At 34.5% G+C, this 21,352-nt stretch overlaps 1 protein-coding gene across 3 annotated transcripts; it reads left to right on the top strand.

Annotated features, from left to right (window-relative positions):
• Positions 1-4,962: 4,962 nt before the first annotated feature.
• On the top strand, positions 4,963-20,960 carry LOC138124793 (ornithine decarboxylase 1-like). Of its 3 annotated transcripts, none has more exons than XM_069039964.1 (5): positions 4,963-5,186; positions 18,714-18,884; positions 18,943-19,205; positions 19,267-19,814; positions 19,901-20,960. In XM_069039964.1, exons 3-5 carry the CDS (start codon positions 19,019-19,021, stop codon positions 20,567-20,569), a joined length of 1,404 nt encoding a protein of 467 aa, XP_068896065.1. In that variant the 5' UTR covers positions 4,963-5,186; positions 18,714-18,884; positions 18,943-19,018; the 3' UTR covers positions 20,570-20,960. The 3 variants fall into 3 exon arrangements, with proteins under 3 accessions (XP_068896065.1, XP_068896066.1, XP_068896067.1); XM_069039965.1 differs by lacking the exon at positions 4,963-5,186 and adding an exon at positions 16,686-17,359; XM_069039966.1 differs by lacking the exon at positions 4,963-5,186 and having other exon boundaries at positions 18,698-18,884.
• Positions 20,961-21,352: the final 392 nt, after the last annotated feature.

Raw genomic sequence — 21,352 nt, 5'->3', positions numbered from 1 at the left:
CATTATAAGCCATTTTGTCGCACTTGTTTGCTTTATAGCACTCCTCGCTGCGCTCCTCGTGCTCTAAAAAACGCGTGCGACAAAATGGTGTCTTATAAAACTCGTATACCTAATAAATTACTAATATATACACATTTCTAGTAGCCAAGATGTGGATAATAGTTTTCGACTAACGAGCAATAAAAATTAACGGTGACTCCCCAGTGAATTGGAAAGAATTGATACCTATTTTATTTAGTATTTTTTTATGTAGGTTCTACTTATCTACATTTTTATATTATAACAAAACAAATGATTAACAATTTTTTTATTTTAGTAGTTATGAAACATGGTTCTTTTCTTCCATTTCGTGTAAGTAACATTTTGAATGAGAGAAATCGAATTTATTAAACTTAACTTCAAATTTGAAATTTCAAATTTTTGCGCCAACGTTAAAGTAAAACTTACTAGTCTCAGAACAGCAGTGCGGCAAACTTGCAAACACTTTGACAGTGCGGGAGTTTAGTAAATGGATACTTCACAAAGTCTGTGGGAACCAGGCTGCCAATGCAAATTTAACTCTCAAAAACTCCCCTAGGAACCAGGATCGAGCCTACTAGATGGAGCCAACTCTATTTAATATACTAACTTTAGTCGCTACTCGCTAGGTATCCCTTGGTCTTGATGGGAAAGGGTACGGTAAACTGGGTAAACCAATGAGTATGATGCCCCACCGTTTCTATCGTGTGAACAACAATTACTGATTGAGTTGGCAATAAATTCTGGTGACTTTTATGTCATGTTCCAACGAGAAAACCATTTTATTAATAAAAGCATACTAAAACCAAGACGTTTAAATATGAAATGTATACCAGCTGTCAATAGAACAAACCGAAATAGGTACAATTCACAGTTTTGAAAATTTCATGTAAAATTTTTTATTGCCAACTGAAACAGTTATTGTTGCTCACCCTGTAGTATTTTCTACTTTCTAGCAAATGAAAAGTGGGGTTTCGCGCTCGGGAAGTCAGGAGTGTTCAGAAACAGCTCCGAATGGTGCTTTTGACTGAATGGAAAGCAGCTTTTGCTCATGTTCAATTGTTCAATTATATCCCGATTAACGGGAACATGATCCTTGTATAACAATAACTCAAAAAGTCGTTCGAAAATCGAAAACGCTTCGTATGTCACACCATTATATAAAAAGTACCTACCGTTCGAGATCTCTTGGAGTATCGCTCGACCTGTGCAGTTGAATAGAAGAGACCTATTTAGTGACTCCAATGTTGAAAAAATGTTGGAATAAATGTGTACCGTTAATGGATCATATGTTGAAAAATAAAATATTACTTTTCTCCCAACTCTTCTCTTTCATAGCTAGGTAATAAAAAAAAGTGATTATTTCGTTTGTACAAAATACGTGATTTTGAAGTATTATTCGATTTTCAATACATTTTTGAGATTTATGTAAGTCTGAAAAGAGTTTATTTTTTATCAAGTTTTGTAGTTGCAGTATAAAATGTGTAAAAAAGTTGACAACTTTCATGGATTGGCATTGTTCCTTCTCTTGTTGCATAATGTTAAACAGATAGTGTCTCCCAAATTTCTAGCAGCAAAATTATTTTTATCCTAAAATGCTATTTCTTCTCTTTCTTCATTACTATTTTCATTTATAAATTCCATGCTTTCTTGAATGTATTCTTCAATAGTCAGATTATCATGATCCTGGCATATATTGTACAGTTGCGGAATTAAAATTTCGGGCACTATTGTCAATGTCATGATATAAACTCTAAAACAACCTTTACGTTAATAACCTTATTTTTTACTCTTGTCATGTTTTTGTCTTTTTGGCATTCAAAAATTGTCATTTGTGGCATAATAACGGGTAGGCAACATACCAAAGCGATGATTTAATGTCAGTCATGATGACAGTAGAAGGTGCTTTACAGAGATTTTGTTGATGTGACAGAAAAATAGTGCCCGAAATTTTAATTCCGCAACTGTACATACAGGATGCAATCACAGTTGCTGGAACAAATCAGTCCGATTCGTTGACTCAAGTTGCAAAAAACCACTTTGCCTTTGCAACAGCACTTTTATGGCATTAGTCTTTTGAAATTATGTACTTTAAAACTGTACTTAAGTATATGGAAAATATTCAATCCAAACTATGATTTTCTTGCTCCTTTATGCCTTTATTTGGTTCAAAAATATAAAAAAAATGCTGTTGCAAATTACAAGTGGTTTTTTTCAACTTGAGTCAACATTAGATATTTAATCAGAAGCTTCCAAAAACAAGTGCAAAGTTTGTTTCAAAAGATAATGCGCGATTTAGATACGAAGATATAGTGCTTGTATCTTCGTAAGGAATTCTGACTTAAGTTATAAATAAACCGAACAAAAACCCTACTTAAAGAAATTTATTGTGATATTGTACTATTACGATCATAAAATTTTGGACATCAAACTTCTGTCACATTAAAAAAATTACTCTAAATCATGCTTTATTGAAACTGTCACATGAAAGATGAAATTGTTGTCAATTTGACACCGGTTTAAAATATAATTTTTTTAATATGCGAGTACATTTGGGTATTTGTTTTATATTTTTTATTAATTAAAACCTCGTTCGTTGTCTGATTTTTACAACTTTTTGAATATTTTCTCGGTAAATCTGTCCAAAATTTTTTGATCGCAATAGTACTTACCTGACAATCACTAGGCGGTCTCGGAGAAAAAAATTACCTAGGGTAGTACTCATAATATATGCACAGAATAGAATCAATCAGAAGGCAAAGTCGGCAAAATCGCCTTTGATCTCAGTCAGCCAGCGGCAGCCATTATTATACCTATATTATAGAGTAGAATATCAGGTCCGCATTTACAACATGTGAGCCCGAGGTTCAGGTCCGGACTCGCATAAATTGTTTAGAGTTATTTGTGCGAAAAGTACATACATCGAATTACAGCGATAATTTGCACTAGAGCAAAACGGTCGTCAAGAAATTACCTTAGATACCAGTTCAGTGCAAATGTCATGACTGTCAACGACACACAAAATTACGTTTATTTGTACTTACCATGTAAATTTTTCTCAGGAAATAGTCTGCCAAAATTCCTCTCGTGCATGTAAAATTGTCTCATAATTTGACATGCACTCGGGATATTATTGTGATAGGCGCTTATAAAAAAGTTTTTTTCACTACTAGTCTCAGAAGGCGTCATTATTGACTCTCGAACCGACCCCAGAAGTAGAATTTCTCTCCCAAGGTTAATAATAATTTTCATTATTAACCAAGGTCAATAATGAACAGCCGTCACCTAGCAACGAAAGATTTTCTTTGATTTTATTGGTTAACGTAGACAGACGATTTTAATTTTCATAGCAACCGTTGAAAAATGAGAACTCGGATCGTCGCATCGGACAAACAAATTTAATTAATAATAATTATTAGAAAGGGTTTTAACGGATCTAGTAGTGAAAAAAATAATATATACACCACGCTAGAGAAGACAATTTTAAGCCTCGCTTCTTTATTAAACTACCTCGGCTAAAAAAAATGTCTTCTCTACCTTGGCGTATAACATACTATTTCCAGAAATGTTACAAAGTACGGAGTCGAATATGAAAAATAAAATTTATTTTATTTTATTTATTTTTTTATAATATAATTAATTCAATTCAAGAAGTATCAAGAATCACACAAATGGAATAGAACGAGGTTTTAATTATTAATAAAAAATAGAAAATAAATAAATAATACTTAACAATGTAATATTTTGTCATCCATATGTGACAATTTCAGTAAAGCATAATTTAAAGTATTTTTTTGTTCGACACTGTCAGAATTTGAGAATTTTCTCCTGTGTGAACGGATTTTGATGAATTTGACAACTTGTCAAAACGAAACGTCAAGCTAATTTTAAAGATTTTCAGCCATTTGGAGCCTTTGGGGGGGCTCGTCGAACAAAAAAACGTTGTATTCAACTCGTTCTTGTGTAATTTGCGCTTTTTTGGCACTCGTGGACCTTTAAAACTCTCGTTTCACTCGAGTTTTAAACTGGTCCACTCATGCCAAAAAAAGCCCAAATGACACACGAACTCGTTAAATAAATAACTATTTTTATGTGACAGAAAAATTACGTTCAAAAGTTAATGAAAGTACCTACATAATAGTAGTTTCTTACCTTGCTCGATTATCTTCTTTTGGAAAAGTGAAGAAAGCCAAATTACAGTTGTAGGCTTTATTTTCACATTTTTTTGCCGTACAAACCATGCCACCTTTGAGCTTACTCATTTTAATATTATTCATGTATCGCCACCACTGGTAGAAAACCAACTGCATCAACCGCGGTTATGATACGCTACTGACTTCTACTCTGAACTTATGGCCGCTTCATCTGCGCGGCTTAGATGCGCGGACTTTTCCCGCCCAAGAGAGTTTGTCTTCTGATTGATTCTATTCTGTGATATATGTGGGAGACCGTCTCGTGACTGACAGGCATAATATGACAATAACACAATAAATTTCTTTAAGTAGGGTCTTTGTTCGGTTTATTTAGGGCTTAAGTCAGAATTCCTTACGAAAATACAAGGACGGTATTTCACTTTAGAGTGACGTTCTCGAACGCACCCCTGTCTTTCGTGTTAAACGGCGGGAAATTCAAACTTTACACTGTTCTAAACGGTTAATTTTTTCCAACGCCTACTCAGCCCAGGATTTCATTTAAACACTATGATATATTTGAAGTTTGATTCTATTTTTTAACATAAAAATTACTAACTTAGGATGAGTAACTATAGATGTACTAGAATTTAGATGCAGTTGTTGGGCATGTTGCTAGGGGACTCGAAATGAAGCCGATTGGGTGTTTTTTCCATTCACGTGACTCGTCCCAAGGTTACCAATGCTGTTTCAGTGGAAACACGTTGAATGTCGCCACCGTCTGCGTCGGCCTCGATAGTTCATCGACGTGATTGGTGGATGCGTGTGGTTTGGTATATTTTATCATCTGTCAAGTGACAGCACATCCTTTGCGCGAAAGATATTGTGCTTGGCGGTATGGTGTGTACTAATCTGGTGAAAGAATCGTACGAAATTGTTGACTGACGAAGGGACAAAGTGTTTTTCATACACTTGTACATCCAAAATCTCAAAATTCCGCCAAAAAGTTTTCGCCAACCCGAGGGGTGGCTTCCGAAGGTGAGTGGTGTCAAATATCGACCGTTTTATACCGTTTATGTTATTAACTTGATATTTTTCTAAGTATTAAATGTGACATTCTGTGTCGAAAATTGAAAGAAGAGTTGTCACCAATAAATTCATTGATTTTCATTTGTAGTTCGTAAGGCAGTAAAACAGTTTCCAACTCATAATTTTTTTAACTAATTTTATTTATCACCTACATGTTTAAATGATACTTTTCATTCACTTCATCAATTGCAATGGAATGTCTTTAAATTGAAGAAAATATTGTAACAACGTTCACATTGATTGAGCCTTACTAAATATGTTATTATTTGACCTTGAAAATCTTGAAATACCTAAAATTATAATAGGCTCAAGCTCAAGTTGCAAAAAACTACGAATGAAAAATTAAATTGGTATACTCGGGGTATATTGGGTGATTCAAAATGATTGTGGCCAAGTATGGCAACTATGTACGAAAATTTATGTGGCAACTGTGGGTATGGTAGAGTTGATATTTATTTGACAGTTCATAGTCGCGCAATTTTGAAAACTGTCAAATCAATGTGTAATGATATCAAAAAAATCAAATGCACGCTTATGAAATGTCATACAAATGACAACTCTACCTCATCCACACAGTTGCCACATAAATTTTCGTACATGGTTGCCATATTTGGCCACAATCATTTTGAATCACCCAATATGTACTTCGTCCAGCGAGAAATTGGGAGATTTTAAATTGTATTAAAATAACCCAACACTACAAAATGCACTAGAATACATTAATTAGAGCATAATTTCAGGGCAAAAATGTTATATATGTACTGTTTGAATGATATAGGTACAGTAAAACTCCGATTGTCCGAATCAATTGGGACCGGACCCTATTCGGATAATTGGAGAATTCACGAAAAAAGGTAATTTTTTACTGTAATGTAGTAAGCATTGCATACATTAAATACTATTACACCTAAAACAATGTTGGTTTATATGGTATGTAATGTACATTTGTATATGTACAACCTGAGTGCTAAAACAGGTCAGTCGTATAAAACAGAAACTAAAGAATAATAAATAAGAATAATTTGAAATTTTTAAATTTAATGTGTGGTACACACTCATTGTATGCACATTTTTTTAGGATTCTATGATAACCCTGTTAGGAGATATTAATTAAAACAAGACGTCAATATTTTTTTTTGTGCAAATTTATACCTCTTTATATTCAGTTAAAAGAAGATTTGGTAATTGTTCACTTTAACTACTTCTGGAATTTTCGCGATTTTTCTGGCTAGACAGCCTCAAGGCGTCCTCCTAGATCGTTTCCCAGCATTCCATTCAAACCTTGTGCAAATGCCCTTTTTCTCTCTGGTTGTGTTTCAAGGTCGCGCCAATGTTTTAGTATAACTAAAGGGTAAGGAAAATTCATTTGCACAAGGTTTGAATGGTAGGAAACGATCTAGGAGGACGCCCTGAGGTTGTCCAGCCAGAAAAAACGCGAAAATTCCAGAAGTAGTTAAAGTGAACAATTACCGAAGATTTTCTTTTAATAACGTTAGTGCATTTGTTTTGGTAAAAATTAAACAGATTTGCTCAAAATAATCCCTTATTCTCAAGAATTATTTCAGCAATGTTGCTCATTTATTCAAAACAAAAGACAACAGGATCATTACTTGACTCTGTTTTTAATGCAAACGACAACATGGCTAGAATAATTCTTGAGAATAAGGGATTGTTTTGAGCAATCTGTTTAATTATCACCAAAACAAACGCACTAACATTATTTAAAAAAAAATCCTTCAACTGAATATAAAAGGGTACAAATTTGTAAAAGAAAATTTCTCTTGTCTTGTTTTAATTAATATCTCCTAACAGGGTTATCACAGAATCCTAAAAAAACGTACGTACAATGAGAGGACACCACACATTAAATTTACCACAAAACATTTTCAAATTATTCTTTAGTTTCTGTAGTTTAAGTTTTACCACCTATTGTTATAACAATGTTTCCGTATATGTATTTTAATCTGTAGTTAAATTTATAACTCACGTTGGTGAAATCGACCCTTAAACAGATTCGGATAATTGGCGATTTGGATAGCTGGAGTTCGGATAATCGGAGTTCTACTGTATTTAAAATTTTACGTGCGCTATTGCGGACACGGAATCTTGGACGATTTGTCGTTCGATTGACATAAAAATGTAACACTGGCTTTAGGTGCAACCAACCTCACTTTCGGTTTTTGTAATTTTTATCCCACTCACATGCCAAAAATAAACTTTCAAATGTCAAATAGTTTCAAACGTCAATCATAATGACAATAAAGCGTGGCATACATTGACATTTTTTGAATTGACATAAATTTGACGTCTAAAACTCCGTATCCGCAACTGTACTATTTTCTCTACGTTGAATTTAGTAATTTTTATGTCAACCAATCTCTCGCTGGCCAAACTTTATTAGCTGTCGTCGTGTTTGCTAATTTTGACGAATTACTATTGGTAGCATTGCTGTCATTTAAACTTAATGATGCTGAACCTAACCCTAAATAAATACATAATTACTAAAAAGTTACTAAAAAAGGTCGCTATAAAATTCACACTACAGCAACTGCAACTACAGTTGATTCAAGTTGCAAAATCATTTTGCCTTTGCAACAGCACTTTTATGGCTTTAGTCATTTGAAATGACTTTAAAACTGTACTGATTTGGAAAATCATAGTTTGGATTGAATATTTTCCATACAAGTACAGTTTTAAAGTAATTTCAAATGACTAATTCCATAAAAGTGCTGTTGCAAAGGCAAAGTTGTTTTTTGCAATTTCAGTCAACAATACAGGTGACCCAGAATGGATCTGCAAAATTTTAACCACGAGCTACTGGCTTCATGTAGAACTCGGAAAAAATATTTAAAAAACTCTTGTCAAAAAATAAAATGACATTTATTTTTTGAGCTACAATTTTTTTAATTTGCTTTTAGTCTTCTACGTTGTTCCCCAACCTCGTAGGTAAAATTTCGGCACATTTTAAGAATACATTCTATATATGTATCATATTTTATAAAATGTACGCCAATGCGAAGTAGCCTCTAGGAAGTATGCTTTAAAATGTGCCGAAATTTTACGTACGAGGTTGTGGGACAACGTAATATGTACTATCGGTGGACATAAAAACCTGGGACAAACGTCACAATTGTATAAAGTCAAAAATCAGAAATATACATTGGGTAAATTTGGCTTTTTACAAACAAGGTTATAAAAATTATGACATATTGTCAGAAACACCAAGTTAAAGTTCAGTTCTTTAACGTTCTTTTCATTGACAATGATTTTATATAATAACACAATTGATCTAGCATCTCTTACGTTCAAAGAGTTAATTTTAAATACTGACAATTTTTATTTTGAGTGACAATTCAAAAGTCTGATATACAATGAGCAAATTTTGGATGTCCCAGGTTTTAATGTCCACCGATAGTACTTTAGTCATTTATATTATAAGTCCGGTAGGTTACTTGTAATGGACGAGGCGGCCTTAGGAGCCGAGTCAAGAATATCTAAACGAGTACCTGTTACAACTACTACCGGAAGTGTATCGTAATGTACAGTGGAGAGCACGAAATTTCGCACACATTGGACATTTCAGTGACATAAGATGTGAAACGGACCTTACGTAATAGTAACCTTATTTTTGCCTTTTGTCATATTTATTTGTCACCACCACAGAAGTGCCCAGAACAAAAACAAGAAGCTGTAATAAGACTTCAAGAACTCTAATCAATTTACAAAAGTAGAATATTATTTTATTAATCTATAAACTCGTCTATAAATAAATAAATATTCAAACTCGAACAACAACTAGTATTTGATCTGTGCCCCATTGGCTTCGATAACTTTTGTCAATCTGGAGCGCATGGAGAGGCATACATTTCTATGGTAGGTAATCCTGGGGTAACGTACGCCAAGCATCCGTAATGGCACTCAACAACTCCTCAGTAGTGTGAAACACCAACTGCCGACGTTTCAAATTCCTCACTAAAAGGCCCCACATATTTTCGATTGGGTTAAGATCAGGACTTCTACTCGGCCAATCGAGAACGTTTATATGTATTATAATCCTCGAACCATGCCGCCGCCCTGTGTGCAGTATGGATAGGACAGTTGTCCTGTTGGAAAATAAAATCGCAATTGGGAAAAAGTCTTCTTACAGATCGAAGCATTACATCTTCGAGAATCCTAGTATAAACGTCCGCATTAAGCCGAGGTTCCACATGCAACATTACCCCAGGGCTAACCGCAGAAATTCATGCCCACATATTGACACTGAAACGTCCATTTCGTTCTGTTTTTTGAATATATTGTTCGTCGTAGCGTGTATTTCTTGACCTATACACTCTTAACTGGCCATTGAGAGACGACTGGAAAACTTTTTCGTCAGAGAAAATTACTCTGCTCCAGAAATCATCATTTTCGACTAGATGTTGTAAAGAAAATCCGATTCTTGCCTCCATATGACGTGGTGTTAATCGTATTTTTTTTGCCGCTTTATAGTTTCTCGGATTATTTGCCTTTATACACCGACGTGCCGTTCAAACGGAGCCAGGAAAATTGGTAATACATATTTACCGCTGCAACAGCGTCGGTAAAAGGACTGTTTTGCACTATGTTCAGTAAGGCTTCAGAATCGTTTGGAGTTGAGACTAGATGTCCTCCGGACCCTGGTAGCCGTTCTACCGTCTCCGTTTGTCTCCATTTCTTTATGATAGAAAAAACAGTACTTGAGGCAATACCCAACTGTGCCGAAATTTGTCTGTAAGTCATTCCATGTTGGACCAAAGTTATTATTTTAATTTTATTAAAATTAGATACTGGCGGCATTCTCGTGACAGTTTAGGTGAAACGTCAGTCATGATCACGTATGTCATGATTGATTATTATTATGACAATAAAGCTTAGACTACATAGTTTTTTTTAATGACATAAAAATTGATGTGCGAAATTCCGTGCTCCCAACTGTACATATTTTATTTCATACTGGAAGTCTGTTCTCTTTCATAATTTTATTTCAAAAATTAAAAAATAACATGAAAATCGCATCACCTTTTTTCCTGTGGCAACGGCCGTTGCTATTGTTTTTTTACATTGAATATTTTTTGACTTTTTCATTTTTCAATGTCAAATTTGATTAATAAAAATAAAACAGTTAGGTAGGTGTTGCTTAGCGACACTTTCCGGCTCTGATACTGTTATAACTCACCTACCGGACTCAAATTGATAATGTAATCGAACATCTATCGGACAGTATAAAATAAAAGACTAAAAGCAATTTAAAAAAATTGTAGCTCAAAAAATAAATATCATTTTATTTTCTGACAGAATTTTTTAAATATTTTTATTTCATACTGTCCGGTAGATGCATCATCAATTTGACTCCGGTAGGTGAGTTATAACTTATAACAGTATCAGAGCCGGAAAATGTCACTTAGCAACACCTACCGGACTGTTTTCCTTTTATACATCAAATCTGACATTGAAAAGTGAAAAAGTCAAAAAATATTGGATCTAAAAAAACAATAGCAACGGCCGTTGCCACAGGAAAAAAGGTGATGCTATTTTCACAATATAATGTGATTTTTTAATTTTTGAAATAAAATTATGATGCACAAGAGATTTCCAGTATGAAATAATAGTTATTTATGCAACGAGGTTCTGTGTAAATTGGGCTTTTATAAAAGCCCAATTTGCACAGAAACTAGTTGCATACAAAACTTTATTGTTTGAAACGACGTCCCCAAAGCTTCCAAATCTATTAAAAATGATTTCGCATTTGCTTTTGACAGTTTTGACAAATTTTTCAAGAAATGTCACTTTGAATGTGTTGTCTAGGGCAACGGTTGGTTATCTGCTATTTTTTGCTTTAGAGCAGTTAGGAGGCAGTTTACAAAGGAGACAAATGAGAATTTATGACAGTTGAAAGCAATAAAATACATTACGATATACATCCGGTAGTACTTGTACTGTAGTTTCAATTTGGTTGTAGGTCGTAAAATTTTATTGCATGTTATGAGCGATTAACGGGCACAATGGTTGGGTTTGAAAAGGTTGGGAAGCGGCGCGTGCCGTTTGCCGCACAATGCAAATATACCAAATGTACAATACAACCCTGCTTAAAATATTACCTGCTAGTGGTAAACTAGGATTTATAAGCCCCGCAAGATCTTTAACTTAAAGTACCATAAAATTTTACGACCTACAACCAAATTGAAACTACAATAACAGGTACTCGTTTAGACATTCTTGACTCGGCTCCTAACGTCGCCTCGTCCATAATGTCTAACGCGTACTGTTACAAGTAACCTACCGGACTTACAACGTAAATTACTATTTCCGACTTCTACATGAAGTCAGTAGCTCGTGGTTAAAATTTTTACACGCATTTCAAAAACACCTGTATGGATAATACAGGGTTATTCACGAGAGACTTCCGATGAAAATTTAGGTTATATGCAACCGAAACTACAATTTCCAACAATTTATAGCTTCCTAAATTTATAAAAAGTAATACATACTTAAATCAACGATTGCTGGCCCTTATTGTCTGTCATGTCAGTTTTTACATTTTTCACAGTTCAGTTCACAGTTTTCACACTAATCATAATTTTTCAAAACTTTTTTCATAATGTAAAGTCCATTCACGTTGGATTTTCCTAGTTAAGGTCAAATAATTCAATATTATGGCGGTGTGATTTTTACTTCAAAAATGCTTTAGCTGTGTATGTCACCAATAGGGGCTGATAAAGTAACCAAGTCATTCGTAGACTAGAGGTTATATTATTCGCTGTCAGCAAAGAAACAGTCATTTTTCAAATATTGTTTTTAGAGGATAACAGTAGGTAATAATACATCCATTTTGTTATCATTTGCACTAAAAATAGTGTCAGTTCTTAATCGGTATGATAGGATTAGGAACATACAATAGGCACCTAACTCCTACCTACTGGTGTTGTATTTTTCTGCTTGCGCTGTTGATTAAGTGAAAAAACCCTTAATGACTACAGTGATGACTGATGAGGAACCAGAATAAGTTATAGAAAATGAACCCAATAGAAAATTGTGTGAAGTTTCTTTCATTGGAAGCGATGAAAGTAAGGAATGCATCTAAATGATGGAACAAATTTGGCAATAAAATTTCAGTTATTCAGAGATACTTATACGTTTTGATTGTGGTTGTGACGTTTCAAGAATGTATTGTTACAATTGCATACCACAAAAGAAAGGTGTATTTTGATTTTTAATGATTTTTTTCTAATTTAAGTTTTTTCGATGTACACATTACCTTTAAAATAACGTTGTATTGTTAAAACTACTCAATAAAGGTCGTAAATAGATTATAATCATGTTAATACATACAATACATTAAATATTAAAGGATTCTGACTAATTAATTTTCGAACTGAAGCTATTTTTTCTTGAGTCCGTATTAGCTTGCGGGTTTCGTCACATTACGTCAGTTGTGGAAGGTTAACGCAATTTTAAAATTAACCTTTTTTCTTTTCGCCATGGTAAAATCACCCAGGAATAGAATTTTATTAAAAAATCTGTGACTTTATTTCACACGTCAAACTAACATTCAAAATTAAAGACGTCAAATCGCTCTCGCTATCACGAATAAAACACGATAATGTAAAATTTACTAGGAAAGGAGGCGCAGGCTTGCAACGTGACAACAATTTGGCAGAGAAAATACAACGTGAATGGACTTGACACAAAAGATGAAAAGACGGATATCATTCTCATAGTGCGCAAGCTGCATTTATTTACAGACGGCGATTTCCAAATAGGCAACATCCATGTTTGTTGTAAAAACTTGCTCATAACCTCAATAAAGAGAAAATGTCATGGTTAATCTTATTCGCCAAGATATTTGGATTGCTAACTTATTTCGAATTAAACAAAATATCAAGTTCTGGGGTTTTCTTGTCTTTTGAGTTTTGAGTACCTATGTAACGAAATTTTCATCGTAAGTCTCTCGTGAATAATCCTGTATAACCAAAAACCAGGAATGTTAAAATAACCATTAGGGTTTTTTTATTGCCAACTTAATTCAACATAATTATAACATATATAACAATTATAATTTTAGCGAAGATGTAATCGATATGTAATCGCATAAAAGATTAAGATGTGTCATTTATATCGCGCGTTTAAATGAAATCCTGCGCTGAATAGGTGTTGGAAAAATTGAACCGTTTAGAACAGTGTAAAGTTTGAATTTCCCGCCGTTTTACACAAATGACATTTGTTTATGTTTAATCGGGACATAAATGAACATGTTTGTTTTCAGGACAGGGGGTGTATTCTTCAATCTCGATTAGTTCATGTCGCATACGACATAATATGTCCATTCTTGGATACCACGCGAATAGTAGTTTATTTAACGAGTTCGTGTGTAAATTGGACTTTTTTTGGCATAATTGGGCCAGTTTAAAACGAGAATTGACAAATGTCGCATCGCATGCGGCATTTATCACTCGAGATTGAAGAATAGACCTCCAGGGTGCTCTTAGATATTTGCTTCGAGAATAGGAATCGTTAAGTTATCCCATTTTTAATGTAAAACAATTGCAAAGAAGGAAAAAAAGAAAGATTTTTTTTGGCTCTAAATTTTAGGTTAGCTGTCAAGATGCTCAAATTATTCTACGCTTTAAAAGACCACAACAATTGACGGTTTCCAACGCGTTCCCAGCCCAGGATTTCATATGAACGCGCGATAGAAGCACAGTATAGAGCACAGAACACTTGCAAAGAGCTATAAGAATCAGTAGTTTCACTCGGCGGTGGTACTATTGAGGACACGGAAAACTGGGCAGATGTGTCATTCAGTTGTCAAAATTTCTAAACCATACCTTAGCTACTCATAACCAAGCTTAAGTTAATTTGACAGTTTTTTTGAAAATATCAATCATAATGACAGTAAAGGTGCATTTACATTGACACTTTTTGAAATGACAATAGCAGACTGCCCAGGATTCCATGTCCCTCATTGTACCTTTTATCTGTCATCAAATTGCACTGCGCAACTGACCCACGAGTTGCCAGTGGCGTAGTCAATTCCAAACGATAGGGGTAGATGTGAGAGTTGACACTAGGCCGGAAATCAAAATGACATTAGAGGATTCAAATATTATTTAATAAAGTGTGAACAACAATTACTGATTGAGTTGGCAATAAATTCTGGTGACTTTTGGTGACTTTTTTGTCATATTCCAACGAGAAAACCATTTTATTAATAAAAGCATACAAAAACCAAGACGTTTAAATATGAAATGTATACCAGCTGTCAATAGTGTCAATAAAACAAACCGAAATAGGTACAATCCACAGTCTTGAAAATTTCATGTAAACTTTTTTATTGCCAACTGAAACAGTTATTGTTGCTCACCCTGTATTTTATTAAAGGGATCAGTGGGAATAAGGGAATATATAAATAAATTAAACAATTTTTATATACAGGTGCGTCCTAAAGAACGCCGCAAGTCATATCTCCGTTATTTATGGCTCAATTTAAATAAAACAAAAACTGGAATAAATCACTTGAAAAACTCTATAAGCACAACCACGACCTGCTGTATAATAACCGGCCTGTTCATTTCATTAAAAAAGCATTGCGAAAATGTTTCCGAGAAAGAGCCAATTTTCGCCGATGAGGGCGCCACAGTACGGGCGCTTCTAAAGAATAAAAATGCGGAAAAATATGTTTAGACATAATTCTGGAGTTAAGATTGAGTACAGTAAGTTCATATTTTCTTTCTAAAACAGTACTGAATACAATCGTATTTTTGTATTTTTGATTTTAAATTCGAATGTCATTTGAACGAGAAAAACTCTCGGTGACAAAAACTTAAGATGAATAATATCCCCAAAAAGCCCCCGTACACTAGCGCTTTGCGGGGATCACTCAAATTACACTTTTGAACAGGCCGGTTATAATACAGCAGGTCGTGAGCATAACATAGACTTTTCTTTTTTTTTCAAAAAGTCATTCACGGTTAGATGATAGTCTACATTATTTTTTCAAATAGCTTGGTATATTTTTTTATTCCTATTTTGAAAGAGATTATTTTTCTGAATCCAACGATATGCCGCATGTCAGAATGCGCTTAATACTCGTAGTAACCGAGAAAATAAATAAATAAAATAGGAAATAGCAGCGGTCTTCCCACTGCGCAGTCACCTGCGAGTTCATCAGCTGATTCGAGATCTGCGACCATTTGAACCGGCGAGTGAAACTACTGATTCTTATAGCTCTATACTGTGATAGAAGTATTTACAATTTAATCTTTAAAAACCAGCATGTCCTTCAAAATAATCTATTCGTGTAAACGAATCAATAAACAATTCTTATTTCATTATTTTTCAATTTTCATTCAGTCAGGAATGTTAAAATATTTGAAAAACGCTAGACAAACAAGAATATTTGAATTTAATTAGTTGTTGATGATTAATTAGGAGTCATTTATTTTTCTAGCAAGTTTGCTGAAGTACTAAATAATTTTCAAAAAATTATAATTGTTTATTTACCATAATTTATTATAAAGTCAATAAGTTATGACCCATTTCTATTTTTTTTTTTTTTTTGAGAATATGAACTGTATATTGTGTTTAGGTTTAACGTATATTTAGATATGTTTTTGGATAAATGGAATTAATTATGTTGACACGCCTACAGTTTATTTTTCCAAAACTTGCTTTATTTTAGGAAAAAATGGTGAATACTAAATCGACACGAGAAAAGCAGAACATAGCCGGAGATGATTTCTTTTCTAAGTCATCAAAAAAGACATCCTCTGCCCCTGTATCCGGACATTCGAATACATTTCTTTTAAAACCATCGTTGAAAAATTCTGATGGAGAAATAAAAAATCAGCACAAAGCGTCCGCCAGAAATAAGTGGCGTTCACAGAAATACAGCGTTAAGAGCAAGTTAGATAATTGGAAATTTCAAAGGAAGAATTATATGTTTCACAAATATCGCAAAGAACAAAATCGTGCACAAAATGCTGGTATTCAGTTCGACGTAAAAAAAATATATGATGAAGAAAAAAATGAATTGACGGAGCATGGAGATAGCGAAGGAGGTATTGAAGATTTTAGAACTAAAGCTTTTGTGAAACAGTCTGAACGAATTCTTCAAAGCAAAGAGGAGAAAGAACAGAGAAAATTTGAATTGCTCAAAATGAAAGTCGAAAGAGAAGCATCTAAGAAGAAATCAAAAAAGGAGAGGCTAGAAAAATATAAAAAACTCAATAGGAAAACGATTAAGGGTCAACCGGTAATGAAAGGACGAATGGAACATTTACTTGAGAAAATACAAAAAAGTATTAATGAATAAGTTGTAATCTCTTTCTACATTGAAATAAAATTCCTCACTTTTTATAGGCAATACGTTTTGATTTGTAACTATTAGTACCGTCAATACTTTGTTAATCTTAGGCTAGACAATACTACTTGTTTATGTAGTTTCGTGTTCTCTTATTTGTTGCAATTAAGATTACTGATAAACTGGAAATCGTTCTTAGTATCAAAGTGCTAGTAATTAAGTAGTTTAAAGAATAATTTAGTTATTTAATTCATCCACACTTCCACGTCATACACAGTGATCGTGATTTGTGACTAGAGGTGAAAAAGTACAAGAAGACGAGATAATATCGACCAAAAAAACTTTTGTATCAACACAGACAAGAATAATTTAGATATTTCATTCTCCTTCACACTTCCACGAAATTACAAAGTGATCGTGATTTGTGAGTAGAGGTGAAAAAGTACAAGACGAACAAGATAATATCGACCAAAAAAACTTTTGCATCATGACTGACATGCTTCAAGAAGTTTCATCAGTTATCACTCTTTAGACACAATAATCCATTGGCTGTAATTTGTATACATCTGATAACAGTGTTATCAACGTTCTGGGTTGAAGATCACTCAGTTATTGGCTGGGTGTTTTTGAAAGGTGGGGGTGATTATATTAAGTTGTGACAAACATTCTAACAAATACTTTTCTCTCGACAACGTTCAGTTGAGAAATTACTCTGAGTTATTCAGACTTCTTAATACATTTTTCAACAGACTTTTTCATGTTCTTATGTGTAGATTTTGAAACGTACATCAGCCCATTCTATAAGGTAATGTACATTCTACAATTTTAATATTACATAGGTATATACATAATGTACTTTATTTTTTATTAACTCGTAGAAAAAGTTGATAAATTGACATAGTTATGTATGACTAATTAAAATTCCTACAAATTGTATCAAAGTTATTTTAGTTACATGTGTACGTGGTCTCATTTTTCACGATGTAGTGTTTAATAGAACGAATGGATGATCATGATGATAAAAATAATGAGTGAACGATACAGAATAAAGCAAGAAGTTTGTATTGTCCACCGCCGTCTTGTTGATTCAGACAAGATTTGATAGACTGACATATTTCGCTATAGATCTGCCTGGGCAAAGCTTTAGTGCCTGTGATCTCCACGCCGCCACTTTAGGGGGGAATGTCACTAAATAATCATAACCTCACATCATCACAAACAAATGTAATGAATTCAGTGAAGTTGTCACAGTTTAAAAGTACCTTTAATAACAAATATTTTATTAATTTTGTTGATGCTAGTTCTGTGTGATGTTTCTGGTTGTAGCATTTTGCTGTTAGTGTTTATCAACTGGCTTTTTTATCATATTAGAACTGATATTGCGGTAAATGCAGCAACAACAAATTCCGTTAGTTGTAAATCTATTTCTAGAATAATATTAAAATGATAATCAAAATCTTGGATTTGCAGTACATTATTTCCTAAGCGGGTCATTTCATATGAAGATGGGTCCCTAACAAAACAATTATATTTGCTTAATTAATCCGTGCCATTCCTGGTGGAAATGAGTGGAAAGTATATTTTAAGTTTTGCACAGTATTGAATATAATTATGTATATAATTTTGGACAAATTATTATTCTATGAATTTGCACTCGCCACTGGGCGAGACATTTTCAAAAAACGCGGCGCCGAAACTTTGTCCCTCCCTCACAACTGAACCAGTGCGCAACATTTGTTTTTTCCAACTTAGAATGTCCAAACTGTAATTACAATTAAAGTAAAGTATCATTTATCACGAGACAACTACGCCATGACTGCATGCATCATGCAGATTCATGTGTATGGACTGCATGTCAAAATTGTCATGATGCACATGACGTTGTCACATATTTGATAGCATGTTAGTTGTTAACAGCAACCCCCGAAAACAACCCCAAACATCAGAATCATGAGAACAATAGGATTTTTCGGTCAACGCCCAGGCCGCTATAGACACTCTGACTATCTAGCAGGTCGTGGTATTATCAAACGATGAAATATTATGCACATTGTTTTTTTTTTGCAGTTATTCGTTGAAAAAAAGCAAACATTTTGCGCAAATCACATGATTGTTGTAAATGTAAAAAGACCCAAAATTGTAACTATTCACTTTTGTAGGGTTGCATTGTGGACGAAGCTTCGCCAGCTACTAGCAGTGCTTTTCTCCCATACAATTGGCGAATCTTCTTGAACGGAGAACCTCCTTGGAACTGTTAATTATCTAAGGAACAAACTAGCACCCGCTTTTTTTAAAACACATCCTGTGCAAGCCTGAGCACAGGTTGCCTCGTAAGTTTCCATTTAAATGAGAAATTCTGGGTTTATTTATTTACTCATTTATTTTTAGCTTGCTTATTACAACATTTGAACATATTTCATAGTTATATCTTTAAAATAACATTTCCATAATAAACAGAACCAAAATGAGAATTAATAATTCAAACGATCGTGTTCATGTTTTGGATGCTCATGCAAATGTCTGGACTGTCATCACAGACATAGCCGATTCTGGTGTACAGGAGGAGGCTTTTTACGTCTGCGATCTTGGGGACATCGTTAGAAAGCATGAAACCTGGAAAGCATTCCTGCCAAGGGTTCAACCGTATTACGGTAGGTGCATTTATTTGTGCCCGAATTTTAACTAAAGAATACTGGTATTTTTACATTGCAGCCGTTAAGTGCAACGACAGCTTAGCTGTCCTGGAAGTGCTGGCCGCTTTGGGCACCGGTTTTGATTGTGCCTCCAAAGGTGAGATCAACAAGATTTTAGATTTGGGCGTAAGCCCAAACCGTGTTATATTCGCCAATCCCGCAAAACCGTCAAGTCACATTCGCCATGCCGCTGCAACGGGTGTTTCAACCATGACGTTTGACAATGAAACAGAATTGCACAAAGTGAAAAGTCTTTATCCAGATGCTAAAATGGTAATCAGGATCAGGTGCGACGCAACCGATGCTCAGTGTCCTCTAGGAATGAAATTCGGTTGTGATCCCATCTCCGACGCGCCCCGTTTGCTTCGTTTGGCCCGCACTTTGGACATCGACGTCGTCGGTGTCAGCTTCCACGTCGGGTCTGGATGTCGAGAACCGTTGGTCTTCAATAGGGCTATCGCTTCGGCGAAGGATGTCTTTGACTATGGCATCACCTTGGGTTACAACTTTGAGTTGCTTGACATCGGAGGCGGGTTTCCTGGAGATCACGGCAGCTCAATTAGTGAGGTGAGTAATATCACTGTGTGTCCCCTCTCCTACATTTTATGTCTCCACCATCTTGCAGCTTCTAATGAGAGTAATTTTTGTTTTAGATCGCACGAGTCATTAATTCAGCACTTGAAGATTACTTTCCGGATGCAGCCGTGCAGGTGATCGCCGAACCCGGACGTTTTTACGTCAGCTCCGCCTACACGTTAGCCTGCAGCATCCATTCTTTCCGCGACGTAATCAGCAACGACGAAACGACCAAACATCGTATGTATTACATTAACGACGGCGTTTACGGAAGCTTCAATTGCATCCTGTATGATCATCAACATGTGGTGCCACAACCATTGCACGAATTGGCAGGAAGTAAATATTATTCCAGCAGCATTTGGGGTCCTACTTGCGATGGACTGGATCAAGTTGTTGAAGACGTTTTATTACCCGAAATGAGAATTGGCGATTGGATAGTTTTCGAGAACATGGGAGCGTACACGTTGCCAGTTGCTAGTGCTTTCAACGGCTTTCCCATAGCGCAGGTTCATGTTGCCGCAGAAGAAAATATCTGGGACTTATTCAAAGATATCCTACCGTTAACGGAAGAACATTTGATAATGGGCAATGTTTCACCTAACCTGAAAATGGACTTAGATATTAGCAGAGATGAGAGCTCAATCATTCAACATTTACCAATTAGGATGCAGGTGCCCAAATCTGATTCCATTGTTGAAGAGCACGTACTCGAGTATGTTGGATACATGCAAGAAAATAATTGATTAATAAAAACAAAAACAAAAAAGCTGTTGGGGATAAATTTAATCGTAGGTACTGAAGGGAACTGTCATATTTTTCGGAGACCAATTTTTTAATTATGTAATTTTCTCATTGATTATTTTAGAAAATGAATTCTGTATTGTTATAAAGATAGATATAATTAAAAAAAAAAGAAAATATGTTCTATTCAATAATATTTTCATTATTATTGAATTGAAAATTTTGTATAAGCAAGGGGGCAACTAATGCTTATTTACTTTGGACTAAATAGCAGTCTAGTATATTTTTCTCTTGGCACTAATTGAAAATTTACTAGGATGCATTACTACTATTCTATTATATTATTTAGCTGTGTAAATGTAGAAATCAAATAAAATACACTTGCAAATCGTATTTGTTTTTTTGTATGTACGAGGGCAATTTTTTATGTAATCTACCTAGCAATGAATATGAAAAGTTAAAATAAAAATTGTCATTCTGTTAAATAGCTGTGACATTTTGAACCTGAATAGAAAAGTTTCAGCAAAATATGTTATGTCTGAAGACTTCTGTGCATTTTTTTATAAACTAAAATGTGTGAAATTCAACTCGAGTATCGAACTGGAATAAAATTTCTTACAAAAGAGACTAATGGGCCAAAAGTGATTCATCAAAGGATGATCATCGTGTATGGGAATGAAGGCCCATCTTTATTTCAAATAAGATTTTGGTCTGAGCAGTTTCGCTGGGGTCGGGACTCTACACAGGATGATCCAAAATCAGGTCGACCAGTTGAGGCAAGAACT

Source organism: Tenebrio molitor, chromosome 2, assembly GCF_963966145.1.
Source record: "Tenebrio molitor chromosome 2, icTenMoli1.1, whole genome shotgun sequence".
Taxonomy (NCBI): domain Eukaryota; kingdom Metazoa; phylum Arthropoda; class Insecta; order Coleoptera; family Tenebrionidae; genus Tenebrio; species Tenebrio molitor.
The sequence above is the reverse complement of the archived record's forward strand: the minus strand, read 5'-3'. Positions and strand labels throughout refer to the sequence as shown.

Coding starts and splice junctions, on each gene's coding strand:
- LOC138124793 (XM_069039964.1), top strand. CDS start 19,019: ATGAGAATTAATAATTCAAACGATCGTGTTCATGTTTTGGATGCTCAT. Junction 19,206..19,266: donor AAGGGTTCAACCGTATTACG/GTAGGTGCATTT, acceptor TTTACATTGCAG/CCGTTAAGTGCAACGACAGC. Junction 19,815..19,900: donor ACGGCAGCTCAATTAGTGAG/GTGAGTAATATC, acceptor TTTTTGTTTTAG/ATCGCACGAGTCATTAATTC.